The 16,288-nt window shown below is 38.7% G+C and overlaps 1 protein-coding gene across 1 annotated transcript in view; it reads right to left on the reverse strand.

The window, feature by feature from the left end:
• Window positions 1–7,580: 7,580 nt before the first annotated feature.
• Window positions 7,581–16,288, reverse strand: part of UBE3C (ubiquitin protein ligase E3C) — an 81,597-nt gene continuing 72,889 nt past the window's right edge. The window contains exons 22-23 of the mRNA XM_009635814.2: window positions 16,114–16,244; window positions 7,581–10,653 (exon numbers count right to left, since the gene is read on the reverse strand). Coding sequence (XP_009634109.1) covers window positions 10,483–10,653; window positions 16,114–16,244 — 302 coding nt within the window. The 3' untranslated portion in view covers window positions 7,581–10,482. The remainder of the gene's footprint in view (window positions 10,654–16,113; window positions 16,245–16,288) is intronic.

The following is a 16,288-nucleotide window of genomic DNA, read 5'->3' on the forward strand; positions in this document are numbered from 1 at the left end:
GGGGGGGGAAAACCCCAGGGGGCGTCCAGGTGCGCGGCGGCGGGAAGAGGAGAAGGGGAAAAAAACAATAATCCAAAAAACCCGCTCTTTAGTAGCCGAGTTTGGCTGCTAGAAGCGAGAATGGACAAATTTTCCGCCACGTCTTCATTTCAGCCTCAAAACCCGTAGCCCCCACGCGCGACCCTTCCGAGGCCAGAGCCAACGCTTCCCCGCCGGCGCCTGCACGGATCCGTGTCCTGCGTCAATATATTTGAGCATCTTTTTGGGTTATATTTGAGTATGTGGTTTTCTGAGCATCACAGCTGAGCGCAAAGTATAAAGCAGCCAAGTTCTTCTTCTATTTAAAAAAATTGGACTTCATCCATGATTTAAATTGCTGTAAAATTGTATTTCTTGGCCCTTTATTTAAAAAGTTGGAGGAGGGGTTGATTTGTAGATCACCGAGGGGGAATTAGAGAGTTTCCGCTCCTAAAACGTGTGCTCCCCAAATAAAGTCAATTAAAAGGCTGCTCATCTTGTGGGAGTGGGACCAGTGTAAAAAGAAAAAAGCAAGCTGGGGATTAGAGAGAGGAGAACCTGATACAGATCAGCACGGGAGTGGTAGGACAAGCCAAGGAAAAGCATAGGCCCGGTGCTTTGGGGGAAATACAAGCTTCAGAAAAATACTGTTCTGTGAGATTTGATGCTAAATTGTGGTCATGGAAATGAGTCTTTAAATTCAGATCAAAGAGACACCTAGCCCCACGATTAGCTTCTCATCCACAAGTAGCTGTGAAGTCCAAGTTGTTGATCCACAAAGATGACCGGTAGGTGAAACTGCCCCCTTCTAAAGGGTAGGGTTGCCAACCTTGGAAGATTCCCAGCCCAACGAGTGCGAAGGCAAGCGCAGCGGGTCAGTACTGCGTCATTTGGGAGGGGATCATACCAAGTTTTGATTTAATGCTTTAAACATTTCTTGATGTGGCAATAAAGAGTTTTTTCCTCAACCTTTCGTAACCGATGACAGGTGAGAACGAGGCATGAAAATTCTTCAGTCTCTTAAAAATCTCACCTGCGGTAAACAAGCTGGAAGGAGTGCACAAGGCAGTTGCTTTGTGTTAATTGATTACAGAGTAGATTTTCTATTAAAGTTATGGCACGATGGATGCCAGCCATAACATTTTCTATTTATCCACACAAGCAGAACAGCGGCAAAGCAGCGTAATTCCATATGGAATTACAGGGTTGAAATCGCAAGGTCTTAGGAGTGGGGGGAAGTAACTCGAGAGCCTGCAGGCTGAGGTTGCACCCATCAGACTGCTCAGCTTCTACTGAGTCTCTACCTCCCACCTGTGGTTCAAGCTCCCCCGGCTGGTAAGTGACCAAGCATTCCACCTGAAGCCATCTTGACAAGGCATTTCTTCATGCATGGAAGTGGGTTACCAATTAACAGTAATTTTTAGAAGCAATTTTAGAAAAGTGCAAGACTAAACAGGGTGAATCTATAAAAACATCAACAGTGACAGATTTTTATCCCTTTTGATCAGCTTCCTGCAGAATTTAACAGAGAAACATAGAGTAGTTTCAAAAACAGAAGACATTGATGGTCTTGTTTTCCTGGCTTCTTTTGTCTTCTGGTCAGAACGTTGCTTGCTCATACGACATATGCTCCAAAACCTTAATCATCTTCTCTCCGACTTGCTACTTAGTGAATACACCAGCATCTTCAAAATACCTTTTGTGGCCTTTGATATGGGTCAGCTCAGCCTCAGATTTGTCAAGCTAATGTGATCTAACGTGTCCAAAGTCTCTGCTTCTCCCAGATCACCCAAAGCTCAAAACAGGTATCGTGCCTACGACTACTTGGCTTTTAAGAGTAGCACTCTGATAAACAATGTTTGTAACTATAGTTGGGTACTGCAGAACCACCTTTTTACCCCCCTTTCCCTCATTCAGGTTACACAGTTCAAGTACCACGGGACAGGACTGACTAGAATTAGTTATCCTATTTTAGGTATTAGTTGTCCTGACAAGACAGGACTGACTCCCCAAGAGTTAATTGCCTGAGAATGAGTTAAAATTCTTCTGACCCGTAGCTCAATTTGATCTGTATATTCAGTTAAGATTTCTCAGAATTATTTTTAAATTTTAGCTTTAATCATATTTAGATGTCTTACAATAGTTTGAAAGTCCTTCAATGAGAACTGCCCATGTCAGTGTTTTCCATGCAACAGAAGGACATTGCAGTCTCTGCGTAAAAAATTAACACAGATAAACGGGAGGGGGAATTGCATAAGGTAAAGAGCCCAAACCACCTTCCTCCTCATCAGAGGTCATCTCATGGGAAAGATTTTAGAGGCCAGGACTCGTGGAAAGAGGTAGCATGTTTAATTAGAACCACTTATAGGACTAATAAAAGAGAAAAGCTTTCCGATTCAGAAAGCCTTCTCCAAGGGTATTTGCAAAAGTACGAAGTAAACGAAGTAAAAGCCTTCTATGTTTTTATGGCTAGCTGCTTGCAGCAAAAGCCTGGAATGTTGTGTTAAAGAGCGTGAAATCCGATGTTGTTGGCAGAGGATCAACATTCCAGTAACAAAAGCTGATAAAGTCTGGTGGGTCTGTCAAAGCTGGTATCAAAGATCCAGGCAGACCTGGGCTGGTCTCCAAGTGCTGAGTCATAAGTCAGAATAAACTCTGTTATCAAAGCATCTTCATTGTTCAGGAATTTTCAACTCTCACCTGGGAACACGAGGCAAAGGTCTGGTTTCACTTCAGCTGTCTGAAAGTTATGCATCTTGTTTAAGGCCTCCGACTACCAGGAGAGAGAGAAGGAGGGGGCACCTCCGGGGCACGAATTATCCCACCTGCTTTGGAGATGTATTTTAGTGAGGAAAGACCCTCCCTCTGGAGCTCTGTCTCTGGGTTGCCTCTCCTTCATCGGAAGTGCCTCGACAGCCACCTTACAGACGGTTGAAGTTAAGTGAGATGAATTCAGCCTAACTGGTAGCTATAACCTAATGATGGAAATAAAGTGGCAGCATTCCAGGAGGTATTAGCAATTCACATAGTTCCCAGATTCTTTTTTTTAATCTTTTTTTATGACTTATGGAGGTCAATTATGAAAAGCCCATCAGAACACAAGAAATGCTTGAAAATGCTGCATTAGAGAGATATTAATATTAGTCCCTTTGATGTGGTAATGGCTGTAGCCTTCCTGGCCTGCTGCTCTGGCCTGCTGCTTAATGCATCCAGTTTTTCTATTTACAGATTTACACATTCTATTTTTGGTATTAGCAAAGAATATGAGCATATGTATCAAAGACTGTTCTCGCATCATTTAATTATAGTACTACTGGCAAAGCAATTCTGGAAAGTGCCACTTAATTAAATATAAGCATTAACTTTTTGCTGATAGCTTATCAGAAACAATTAGACTTGAAATATGGGCAATACACCTAATGTTTAAAACTTTAAGTAGAAGCATTAAAAGCACAAAATAACCAATTTTCATTAGCAATCTCCAGAGTTTTTCTGCCGAGCACAACCTCAATTTTCATTGCTATGGTGCTTCTCAGGTAATCAAGAAGCTGGAAGTTTATCTGGACTCCTCTTTGTAACCAAAAGTTTGAGCCAAGTGGATGCTTTGAAAATGGTTAAAACCTTTCAGGATAGCCGGTGTTTTTTCCAGTTCCTCCTGAAGTATCAGATGTGATTTACTGGTTATTTGGGGCGTGCAGACAACAACCTGAGGACTGTTGTGGGCAGTCAGATCTCGCAGCTTATGGCAAGTGCTTATTCTTTCCAAGGACCGCTTAATCAGCATTTATGCTCATTAACTTGATCAGGGATGTGCTTTCTTATCCATATGCCACTGCCAAATATTAGTTAATTCTATGTAATTTTGAATCAATAGCCTGGAGAAGAGAAGGCTGAGGGGAGACCTGATTGCGGCCTTTCAGTAATTAAAAGGGGGCCCATAGGAAAGACGGGGAAAATCTTTTTAGCAGGGACAGCTGTGACAGGACAAGGGGTAATGGTTTTAAACTGAAGCAGGGTAGGTTTAGACTGGATATAAGGAAGAAATTGTTTACAATGAGGGCAGTGAAACACTGGAATGGGTTGCCCAGAGAGGTAGTGGAGGCCCCATCCCTGGAAACATTCAAGACCAGGTTGGATGGGGCTCTGAGCGACCTGATGGAGTTAGCAGTGTCCCTGCTCACTGCAGGGGGGTTGGACTAGATGATCTCTAGGGGTCCCTTCCAACCCAAAACATTCTATGATTCTATAAATCTAAAAGATAATTAGACCTGAAATCTCTTTGCAGAACTTTGAACTCTGCTGCTGTTTGCCTGAAAGCGCAGAGGGAAAAAAGAAAAGCAGTAAGCAGAGCTGTAAGGAAAATAACTATTCATAATTAAAGATACAAGGGCTAGAAGGAACTAATTTCTTCAGAAGGTGTGTTTGACAACATACAGCAAAACTACACAGCAACTGGTGAGAGATGCTTTTCCTAGATCTAACATTTGGGTAAGCAGAAGTAGCAAGATGATCTGAAATAACACCATCTGGTGAATGCCTGCTTCCTTCTTCAGCAATCGAGAGGTATGTGTAACTATAAACAGAGAATAAAATAGAAATAATGCAAAACTGCTTTCAGTCAAATGTTACACAGAATGAACTAACAGCTGCTCCGGGAATGTAGAAAAGAATGATCTTAAATATAGCAGGACATTTGAGCAAGCTGTTCCTATAAATACGTTAACAAACACTGCAAACAGAACGTATGTTTTCTGCAGAGCCGTGGACAGGTAAACTTCGTCCCAGCCTGGAGAGCAACTATTCTGGCAACAAAATGTAGCAATGATTTAACCGTCACACAAGGGAAGTTCATCCCTTGACAGCGAGAAATCAAGCCTGCAGGACGTCTCTATGCATACCTTTACGTACAAGCAGTCCCACTGCTGCCAGTCAGAATTCCCGTGTTTCTCCTGTTTGCCTGCCGTGCTTTGCCAGATTGCGCCTAGCACTGGGCTGCCCAACCTCTGTAGAAGCCAAATTGCAGGACCCTGTCCAAGAAGTTACGCTTCGAGATGTTTGATACTGTCGGTGGCAGAAGAGGTGAATACACGTTTAGGTGATTTAACATTTGGCATTAGTCCTGTGGTTTTGCGTCAATGTTTAGCATCATATCTATAAAAAGTTGTGAAAATTATTTGAGACCTCAATTTTTACCAAGCCTGTTATTTTGCAGTTGATAAAGCAGCACTGGAAGTTGAAAAAGCAAAGCCACAAAATCTTAAATCCAACCTTACCTGGTAAGTGCCATGTATTAACAACTACAGGCACCCGACAAGGAGGAGAATTAGTGTAGTCTGCGTGGTCCTCAGTCACATCAAAGGCCACAAAAGGTATTTTGAAGATGCGGGTGTGTTCACTAACTAGCAAGGTTTTGGAGCACATGTTGTATGAGGAGAGGCCAGGAGAGCTGGGCGTTGTTCAGCCTGGCTCAGATTCCTCTTAGTACTGCCCGGTGACCGGACAAGGGGGACTGGGCACAAACTGGAATACAAGAAATTGCGTTTAAACCCGATTAAAAATGTTTTATTGTGAAGGCAATTGAACACTGGAACAGGTTGCCCAGAGAAGTTGTGGAGTCTCCATGCATGGAGACATTCAGAACTCCACGGGGCAAGGTCCTGAGCTGTAGGTGACCCTGCCTCGAGCAGAGGGGTCAGACTAGATGATCTCAAAAGCTGACCTCAGCCATTCTCTCTTCTTTGAAATGGATTCAACTGGTCTCACTTCATAATCACTTCTTGCCTTGTGTTGCCTCTCTCACACATCAGAACTTCATGAGCTTTCCCGACTACCAGATACAGACTGAAAACCAGGCAGGGTATCTGGGCATTTATGTTCTATTCGTGCTATGAATTATGAAATGCCCCACAAGAGGAGTTTTCTGGAATTTCTCCGTTTACCACATTTTTAGTGGCAGGTAAGCTGAAGAATACATGCTGCTATTTGTAAGTATTCCAAAATAAACATGCACAATACTAATAGATGCTATCATGGAACTAGAAGTGTATTTAGCAATGAAATTAATAGAAAAGCAAAGGGAAGCAGATAATTGTAATTATCAAAGGAGATAAAAACTAAATTCCAGAAAAATAAAATTTCAGAAGCTGAAAGAGATGGTTTTGTACGTTTCCTGACAGAGTAGCATTCTTCACTGTGAATTACAGCTTCTCATATTTTTATCCAAGGAGGGAGTTTTGTTCTTTCCAAAGATTCTGAGGAAGTTTTTTCAAAGCACACCTCTCTGATCCTGGCTACGTTGTTTGACATGCTGAAAGCAAGCTAAACCTTATAGATGAAGTTTGACAAGAGTGGGAACCTCACAGCTCAAAAACTGAAGTTACAAAATCATCCTGAAGCAGCAGAATCGTTTAGGTTGGGAAAGACCTTTAAGATCATCAAGTCCAACCGTTAACCTAACCCTGCCATCCCACCACTAGCCCACGTCCCTAAGCACCTCGTCTGCCCAGCTTTTAAATACCTCCAGGGATGGGGACTCGACCCCTTCCCTGGGCAGCCCATTCCAACATCAGTAACTTCAACACCAACGAGCAGTTAATAGGAGCTTCCCTTTTAGAACCTATTCAGTACTATCAATCTTTAGCAAGAGAATGCCAAATTTACTTAAAAAAAATAAAAGAAGAAAGAGCATTTCTGCAAAGTTTCAAGAAAACTCAAATTATTTTATTCACAAAAGCAGAAGTCAATAAAAATATAGATATCCTGATCAGTTTTACAGACCATGTTCGTTTCTTCTCTCCTTCACTGACAGGCAAAGCATCATGAAAAAAAATACTAACAAGCATTTACATCACAAACCATTATTAACACAGATTCATGTATATGAGCAAATGTTTTAAAGTTTTTGCATATAATTATTATAAATACAAAAAAAATTACAGCTCCAACAAAACATTCCAAGAAAAACAGCTCCCTTGTTTTTCCCTTTTTGTTTCTGTGCTGCACTGTTTTTCAGTGGTGAAGAGTATGTGCTGTCTCACTGGCATTTAACACACAGGTTTTGGTTTAAATTGAAATTTAGCATGAGCTCACTGCACTCCTTTAATTGTTTTCTCTGGATTCCAAACCCCTTTGCAGATCAAATTAGGATGTTTGTGCTAGGTTACTCAAGTGATGCCAGAAAATCTGTCCACATTGCTACCAACAGCATCAGGAAGCGCTTTTTTTTTTTTTTTTTTTTTTTTAAATTATGGAGCACCCCACACAAAATTAACTGAAGATACTCTTGTTCAAATCAAACTTCTGTCTGCTCAGTGTTTACGCATGAAACTGGAGCCAAATCTTTCTTCTTTTGTAGACATAAATTCTCCCTAGAAATCACAAGTGAGTTTTGTGAAATTTATACAAGTCTGGCTTTCAGGACCATGATGGAAGACAACTGAGATTAAGGAACAAGGCCAACAACTGTTGGTTTGGTGTTTGTTTTTTTTTTAATCCAGCCAGTAGGACTAAACCCACACCTGGAAAAATTCTCACAGAGATAAGCAGACCAAGTGCTAATTTTATTTTTTTTATTACACTTTTATGACTTTTAACTTTGGAAAGATGAAGAATTTGCAACCTCTTCCATCATAAACTTGACAAAAATGTTTTTGAAACAGGTTACAAAATTGTAAAACAGAAATCGTTTGAAAACAAAAACCAAACAGAAAATGCTGTCCTTTTTTTTAAAAAGCAAGTACTGAACTAGCAGGACAAAGCACTGAAGTACAGAAATTGACTTTAAGGAAGGGCTGTCTTGTACAGAAAACAACTCCAAACCCATAATGATTACTGCTATAATTCCAATGATCAAGATCTACAGTAATATTTCAGGTTACTTGCATGCAAAGTGCTTCCTGCCTCTGCCTACCTAAACTCTGGGAGCTTCACAACTGGGAGAGAGTCCGCTCTTCTTTTAAAAAACAGAAAATCCATTTTCATACACAAACAATTCTTGCTACGTAAGAGCTACGAGAGATCATTTAGACCGCCTAGCTCCTCAGGAGATGACTAACTATATCTATATTATTTCTTAAACCTTTATCTCCTGTTCCTTAAAATATCCAGCAATAGATCATTGAAAAGCAGGGACTCGTGCTTCATCCTGACTGTACAGAAGCAGTTGGCAGTCAGAATTGAAAGCACTCGTTGCCGAAGGAATGCCCTACCCTCTTCTTATTGCAGTCTGGATACCGACAGTGGTAGAAGCTGTTGCGGCACAGGTTTTCAACGGACTACCTGCAGAATGAAATCTCGACTACCATCCCACTGACTCGTGTATGTCAGAATTTCATATTTCATGTACAGAATATACAAAACAAGGTCACCGAATACTACATACTGAAGAAATAAAAAGTCACGAGTATTTCCAGCAAACTCAAAATTCTCTACTGAAGCTTTCTGCAACTGTGCGATTCTCGCAATTGCATGCCTACACCTATCTGCAACTCACACCTCCCCCCAGCCTACCCTCTCTGTTGAACTTGCATTCGTGCTAACAGCCAGCAATAGTGTTCACTGTCTCCTTTTACAAAAGCAGAAAGCATACATTACCAGTCATGATTACTTGACATGACTCCAACACAATCTTCAAAATACGAATATTTAATAGAAAATTCAAATTTAATTTTACAAAATACAGATACACCACTACCCAATGTAGCAAAATAATGGAACTGAAAAATAATTTCAAAATATTTAAAGCTTTAGGTTCTAAAATAAATAATGCCATCTAAAAGAAGTGTCCAGGTTTTGCGATTAGGAGGAGGCAGTTCCACTATTACTGACCTCTTTTTCAACTTCTTTACAAGTTCCATAATTTATGTAGAAAAATATACATGAAAAGAATTCTGGGATAAAGAATAGGTTGGGCTGTAACATTTAACATAAATAAAAAGCCTAAAGCAAAACCAAAAAGAAAACCAATCGTTTTATTTCTGTACATCAAGACTACAAATAGTATTTTAACACTTCATTTATTACCCAAATTAAGAAATTATACATTTTTATATGGTTACTAGTAAACATCTTAAAATCACTCAGTTTCCCCACATTTAAATGCTGGTTACTGCTCATTAAATACGAAATCCAACAGAGTTTCCAGTAACAGCAAAATATTTTTTTGCATAAGAGATGAATACAAATTTGATTGTAAATTTTGATGATTTGAAATATAAAACTAAAGTTCAGAGGGATGCACTTATGAATCTTACAGTTTGAACTATAATTCCTTTTTTGAAATGACTGCAGTTTGCATACGAATACCCAGCGATGTGCCTACTACTGGAGGATCAGTTCCTTCCATATGAAAGCAATTTTTTTCCAGATATCAAATTATATTAAGCAGCATATTCCCACCTACATTTCTTAGCAGAAATACTGCAGGCAGATGGATACAAAAGCTGTTTGATCACAAAAAAAATGATGAATTTGACTAGTGTCTACGGCACAGATATGGTATTTAAGATGGAAAGAAATGATAGGGGAAAGGAATGTGAACACCACAGGCTTCAAATATAAAAGATAAAGCCTGATAACTTTGGTTCAAATAATTTTAATAGTTGTTACATGTATATTTTTCCAAAGTGATGACTTTTGTATGTACTGTGTATGCAATAGGAGTCTGATACATTTAAAAAAACAAAACCAAAAATCTGTACAGGCACAAAAGACAGAAACAGAACAGAGAGAACATGGATAGTCACATCCATTCACGACAGTGTCCAAGTGATAATGACGCAGCCAAAGGTTGAACTTAAAATAATGCGAATACAATTTCTCCAAGGTATTTCAGAAAGCACAAATGGAATATTTTAAATGTTTTATCTCAGTGCCTACCATCTTGAGGGAAGGTAGTATAAAACAAAATCAGTTCTGCAACAACTATGATTTGTAAACAATTCTACAACATAAGTAAAGATGTTAGGTTATCGGTAATGAGCATTTTCATCCCCTCAGTTCTGGGATATCTGCAAACATCTGCTTCACTTCCATCTAAAAGATTAATTACAGGATGTTAGCCCTGTCTCAACCCAATGTGCTGCATGGTACACAACTTTATTGCCAGTTTGTGAAATTATTTATGTTTGAACAGCACAAAGCCAAAGCTCTATCTTTGGTTAATTTCACTGAGATGTCACTGTTCTTTAAATGTGCTCTTTCTTTGCATAAACACAGAAAACAGCCACACTGCACACAGCATTCATTGTTTTGAATCATAAAGCAGTGTCAATGTAATATTAATTAACGAAAGCTAACTAAGAAATTGTGTTTAAAAATGAAACCTATTTGAGGGCATTTGATAAGACACAAGAGCTGCAGAAATCTAGACAGAATTCCCTTGAAACTGCTTGGGTATGGGTGCTGCTTATAGAGTAGGCACTGGTTAGTTCCTCTGCAGATCATCCAAATAAGCATCAGTTCGACTCAGCTTAATTCAAATCCAGCAGCACATTCAATGGCATAAAGAAGCTTGCTTCGCATAAGATTTTCGTCATAAAACTCAGGAAGCTTCAGCAAGTTCATGCAGGTACTGGCAGTAGGCAGCCTGTCTAAATCAGATCCTCCGTTGTGAATGCAAAACGCAGGATATAACTCCTGAAAAATGCAACAAAAAAAACATATCAAAAAAATACATAAAAGCCAAAACCTACCCCGTAACAGCTGGCACAGATTTCTAGGAAATAAATCATTAGATTATAACCTGTCGCAATGACATACTCAAGTGGCATTTTCTTTTATTCCGGGTGGCCCCAAATGCCAGTTGAATTGTAAAGTGCCTCCCTCTACCATGTGTCCACCAAGATTCATTAATTTGCAAAACAAAGCAATTTATTTGGTGCTAAGGAAAAAATAATCATTTGTTATTGTTCATACACTCTATACTGCAAATTTATGATGCTACAAAAACAGTGAAACACAGAATGGAAAAAGTAATACAGCAGCATGCAAGAAATCTTTTGTTGTATTTGCGAGAAACAACTGGGCTTCGCAACTCTCCCTACAAAGCCTCCCAAATGCCCATGGACGCTGTTTATTCTGTAGGAACAGGAAAATGATGGGTTCCTGCTGCACTGAAGTTTTCTGACAGTGAAATACATGCTGTATTTCATGCTGAACACGGGGAACAACAGACCACTACCAGTAATGGAGGTAAATGGAAAAGGATGTTCCATCGCATTTGAATGACGTAATATAGTTGTCATTCTGTAATGACACAGCTTCTTCTGAAAATTATACTTTCTGGGAATACATTATTTCTGTACACACAAAAATCCAAACTAGGGCAGTTTTGCTCTAGCTAATGAAGTAGTGTGCTATGCCAGGTACAACATTCTTCCCTTAAGAATTTAAAAGTATTCCAAGTTTTATGCACAAATTCTACACAAGCATTTACTTGTCATGTTAAAGTGAAGCTCTGAGGAGAAAGAGGATGAGTGACCGACCAGATCTAAGACAAATTTGATAAAATTATAGTACTACATCTATTTCTTTCTGTGACAACAACAACAGAAAAAAGCCAAACAAATAGACAATGACCAAACATACCCTTTTTTCAGTGTTTTCCTTCGAGGGGTTTAGTTTGTTAGCATACCCCAGATACATAAATTGTTTAAGTGGATAAGTATCAAGCCATCATTTTCCTTCTACTCACCACAATATACAATGGTATTTTCTTAAAATCAGTTGTCTGATATAATGCTAAAGGCATTTCTTGCCCCAAAAGGATTTCTGTCTAAACTAAACTTTCAGCAAGCCTACAATTTACGAATTTCAAGACAAACAGCACTAATGACTTCAGTTGATCTGTTCATGTGTAAGATTAAGCAAGTATTTATACTACCACGGTCTAGAACTCTGGATTGAGAGGTATTTTATATTCTCCAAATAAAGATCTAACTTTATTTAAAGCAATTATACTTGGTGTTTTTTTCACAGAGTGATTATAAAGTCACTCAGCTGTTTTTGGGATGATATTGATGTGCATAGTGAGTCTGTAACAATATAAACTTGTCAAACACTGATTATTCTTCTGATATGATAACTATTGATCTGAGGAACAGACTTTTAAGACACTTGGTATGCAATATTCAATTTTTTTAATATCTGATTTTTTTTCTTCTGAGAAAGAGTATAGTGAAAAATATATTTATTTGTTACCTCTGAAGCACTGCTTTTGCTGGCAAGAAAGTATTCATTTTATCAAATGCTTGCCTGAGGTAAAACGGTTCTGATTTTAGAAACTGGAAAAAAAATCCCAGCTCCAAAGGCAAAAGGTCAATGAGATTCTAAGCTAAATTATTGTTCAAATGGAGGCCTTAAAAGTATTTCATAGCTAAAATGCTGCATTTTTAGTGTTCCTTTCAAAATGCTAATTGAATTCCTCTACTTTAGCTTTAAAAATGGAAAAATGAAGTTCTAAATTGAAATGTCATGCCAAGGGCACCATTTGTTGCATAATTAAATACTGTACAGCGGGAAACTGCAATAGTTTGGAAGTGAAAAGTATCATCAATTTATTATGTGACCTGATTGGAACTTAACAATTTTCAACCACGCTTTAATGATTTTTTTTTTGTCCGTAACAATCACATTTATTAAACTTATTAAACTTTAATTAGCTTTAGTAAATGTTATTCTGAATCTGAATCTGGCAGTGAGAGTTTAAAATTTTTAAATGATGCAAAGCTAGACTGGGCTATCTATAAGCTAGGAAGGAATGTCAAGATATTTCCTTATCTTAAATTAACATGCACTAACTTTAAGAAAATGTGAAGGTTCCACAATACAGAGCATACAGAAGATTTCAGAGTGAGAACCCGAAACTAAGCTCCTCTCAGAAAAATGTAGTACCCATATTAAAACTGTAAACAAATTTTGAAGATAGTTTGTGTTAATGTCTATCATCACCATAAATACATTCAGACAGTTATCTGGCTGGTAATATTCAACACTCCGGCAGCTTCACACTCTTCACCTTCAAAGCTCTAAGTAACAGACTTGCCATAGGCTACCAAGACATTACTGCCAATGACAATACCAATTACCCACTTCCTTCTCTGGCAAACATTTCCTTGCAAACCCCTGGTTTGTTGCTAAATCCATGTTAACAAGACACTACTGCAAGCACCACGCAAGTACTGACCTAACTCCCGCTCAGCGCTGCCCAGCAAAGCAGCAGTAATGCCATTTCACTCTGCTTTCAGTTGCCAAGACTGTTGCATGTGGCTGAGCCTGCAAGTCCATTGTACAGTAAATTAATCTTTTAACTTATTACTATCATGCTGAAAATTCGATGACTATTTTACTTCCACTTTTTCCTAGCTAAGTATGTTAAAGTCCGGTTGTGGCTCATCTCCCAAGTACACAGACAGACTTCAGCTTTCCACATTTGGCTTCGCTACATCCTGTTTCTGCTGTGTCACTGTCAGCCTTAATATTTTTAGACTTTTGATTCACTTCCTCCATCTCTTCAAATGTCACGCTAGCTACCTCAAAGCTGGGTAGCTACATCTGCATTTCCTGCTCTTCCCTTGCAATTAAAAAGGAGGACAACAAATGAAGACTTCTCTTTGCTTTGTTTCCACAGAATTGTTTCCCAATTCTCCCTTCATTACATGACTGATGTGTGCTGTTATATCTTTGTCTCATCCCACAGTTTTCTAATTGTTCTTCCCACTGTCCTATAAAATCCTGTTTGTTGCTAGAGTACTATACAGTGACATTCCCACAGACTTGGAGAGTTTAAGAGAAATGCTTGCAGGCTTTTAAATTATCAGTGACACAAATCAATCGATGAATACCCTATCTAGGATTCATGTGATTAAATCGCCATCTCTGCTGTCTCCATATCCAAACCTAGTCACCCCAGACCCTCTTTACTGTTGAAGGGGATCCAGCTAGTATGTTCTGTGGAATCTAAGACATGACTCATTTCATCCTGAAGTAGACTCGTTAGAACAGTCAGACAAATTACCAACTGAAAGTGCTCGTTCCTCCCCTAAGTGCCTATAAAAGGAGTGTAGCTGAGAGAGGATATAGATATTTAAGTTGCAGGATACGTTGCCTGTCCACATGCTAACAGCACCACACAGAACTTGCCACAGCAGCTGAAGGGCTTATGCAGAGGGTGAAACTGCACAGAGATTGACACAGCAATTGTACCAAAGGGAAGTTTAAATGATCACATGCTGCAACGGCAGTGCTGCATACCCCTGTCAGCTTATAAAGAAACAGGAAAATAAACAAAAGGATTGAAGAGGGAAGAGAACATGAAGTTGCAGCGTAAGGGGATAGATGGAAATCAAGGGCAAAGGGCCACGCTCCCCTGCAGAATGTGGCACTTAGAAACAACTCTTCCACTTCAAAATTGCTCTGCAGCCTGGGGAGAAAAAAAAAAGCTGTTTAAGCTACTGGGAGTATTCTTCCATCTCCTCTAGCAACTGATCCACATATGCTCTTATATATTTTAAATCAAGTGTCAGAGGTCTATGATTGAGACCACTGTGATTTCAACACTGGAGTGTCGCCTTGTTTGTTTTCCAGAGGAAAACCGTATTTATGAAAAAGTAGATCATCAAAAGTTTGAAAATTCTAGAATGACTTTTATTTAATTCAATAAGAGAAAAACAGTGTTAAGTACTACAAACATCTAAGTTGTGTGTGTGGAAGAGGAAGGTGGGGTTTTTTGTTTCATTTTTTACTTCTGATATCTTTATCATGTGTCACACACAGGAAAGGGCCCAATTCCTAGAGCTGAGAAAAAATTCTTCTAACATTTGCCTTTCACAAACAACCCCCCCAACCCTCCCCCCCAATGAAGTTTCACAGTATGATTCAAGAAAAAACTCTGCAAAACTCCAAGTATGTTGTTTCCACCTCCAGATTATTATGTGTATCTGAATTCCTTGTTCCTATATAAAATGTATCTGTCCTTGAAGTATTTCTATAATGAGAAAATGCTCATTCAACACCACTTATTTTACGAAACAGCTAATAAACCTTCAAGACTTACATAATACCTGCATTAATTTCTTATAGGTTCATCTACGTATTTGACTTAATAAATGTAGGAAATTAGTTACTATCCTCTGCTAATTAAATATTCTATCAGAATACCTTATAATGTGAAATACTAAGTACGTGTACTCAGATTTTGTTTAGGAACAAGTCTTATTCTTACTTGTAAGGAACTGGATGATGCAATGCCTGTATTTGTTCCATATAAGCCCCCTTCTGTATTAATTTTACTAAACAGTACAACAGTAAACATGCTGTTGACCACTGTATTAAAGGCGATGGTGTTTGCTATGAAGCAATTTCTTCTTCTATTTTCTCATAGAAAGGCATTGAATGTTCCCACAATTTAGAGGAAATTAAGTCCATGGCTGGTTCTTAGCCAGAATTTTACAGCCCAGCTGAAACTCACAGGTAGAACATCCCCAGAATTTAGTTTCAAAATGTCTTCAACTTGCCTTGGCCTCTCTAGTTTTATAAGCTGTAGACAAGAGTTTTCTTCATACTTAGGCTTCACTGTAAATAGCAATCTAAAGATAGCAGCAAAATATGTAGATACAAATGGTAGTAAGCTGTGACCCTATAAGCAGATAAATGCTAATTAGAAGAAAACACAATACATCTCCCTTTTCAAATGGTTAATTTGAGAGGTTCAAATTTAATAGCTGCTTTTATATCCTAAATCCTCTTTTGCCCAATTTAAAAGACGTTATTCTTAACTCAGTTATTCTTAGCTCAAGCAATACTGCTTCTGTACAGTTACATGAAATGCCAGCAAGGATCTTCCATGACAAAGAGTAAGCGCTCCAACCAACATGGTTTTAGGCTTATCAAATTTTGCAGTTAAAATAGAAAACAACAACATTTCATTAAATATTTTTAAACTATACTCATTATACGCACAAGCGCAAACATTGAAGCTGTTTCTGTAGTCACAGAGGAGCGTTATTCTCAAACCGTAAATGCCTACAGACAAGAAAAGCTTGTATCATAGTCTGTAGCATTCACAGAAACTTGCCAGGAAGTTGGGAAGACATATACCTTAAACCCCAGAAGAGGCGGTCGAGAGCAGCTTGTTACAAACTTGAGTAGTTTGCGTTTCTCTTCATCAGTGAAGCTTTCAACAACTCTCCAGAATATTTTGATTACAGGATGGTCTGCTGTGTAGCCACCTACAATGAGATTTACATGATTTATAGGTAGAATAGTTTTATGT

This window comes from Egretta garzetta, unplaced genomic scaffold (genome assembly GCF_000687185.1).
Source record: "Egretta garzetta isolate BGI_Z169 unplaced genomic scaffold, ASM68718v1 scaffold633, whole genome shotgun sequence".
In the NCBI taxonomy this organism is placed as follows: domain Eukaryota; kingdom Metazoa; phylum Chordata; class Aves; order Pelecaniformes; family Ardeidae; genus Egretta; species Egretta garzetta.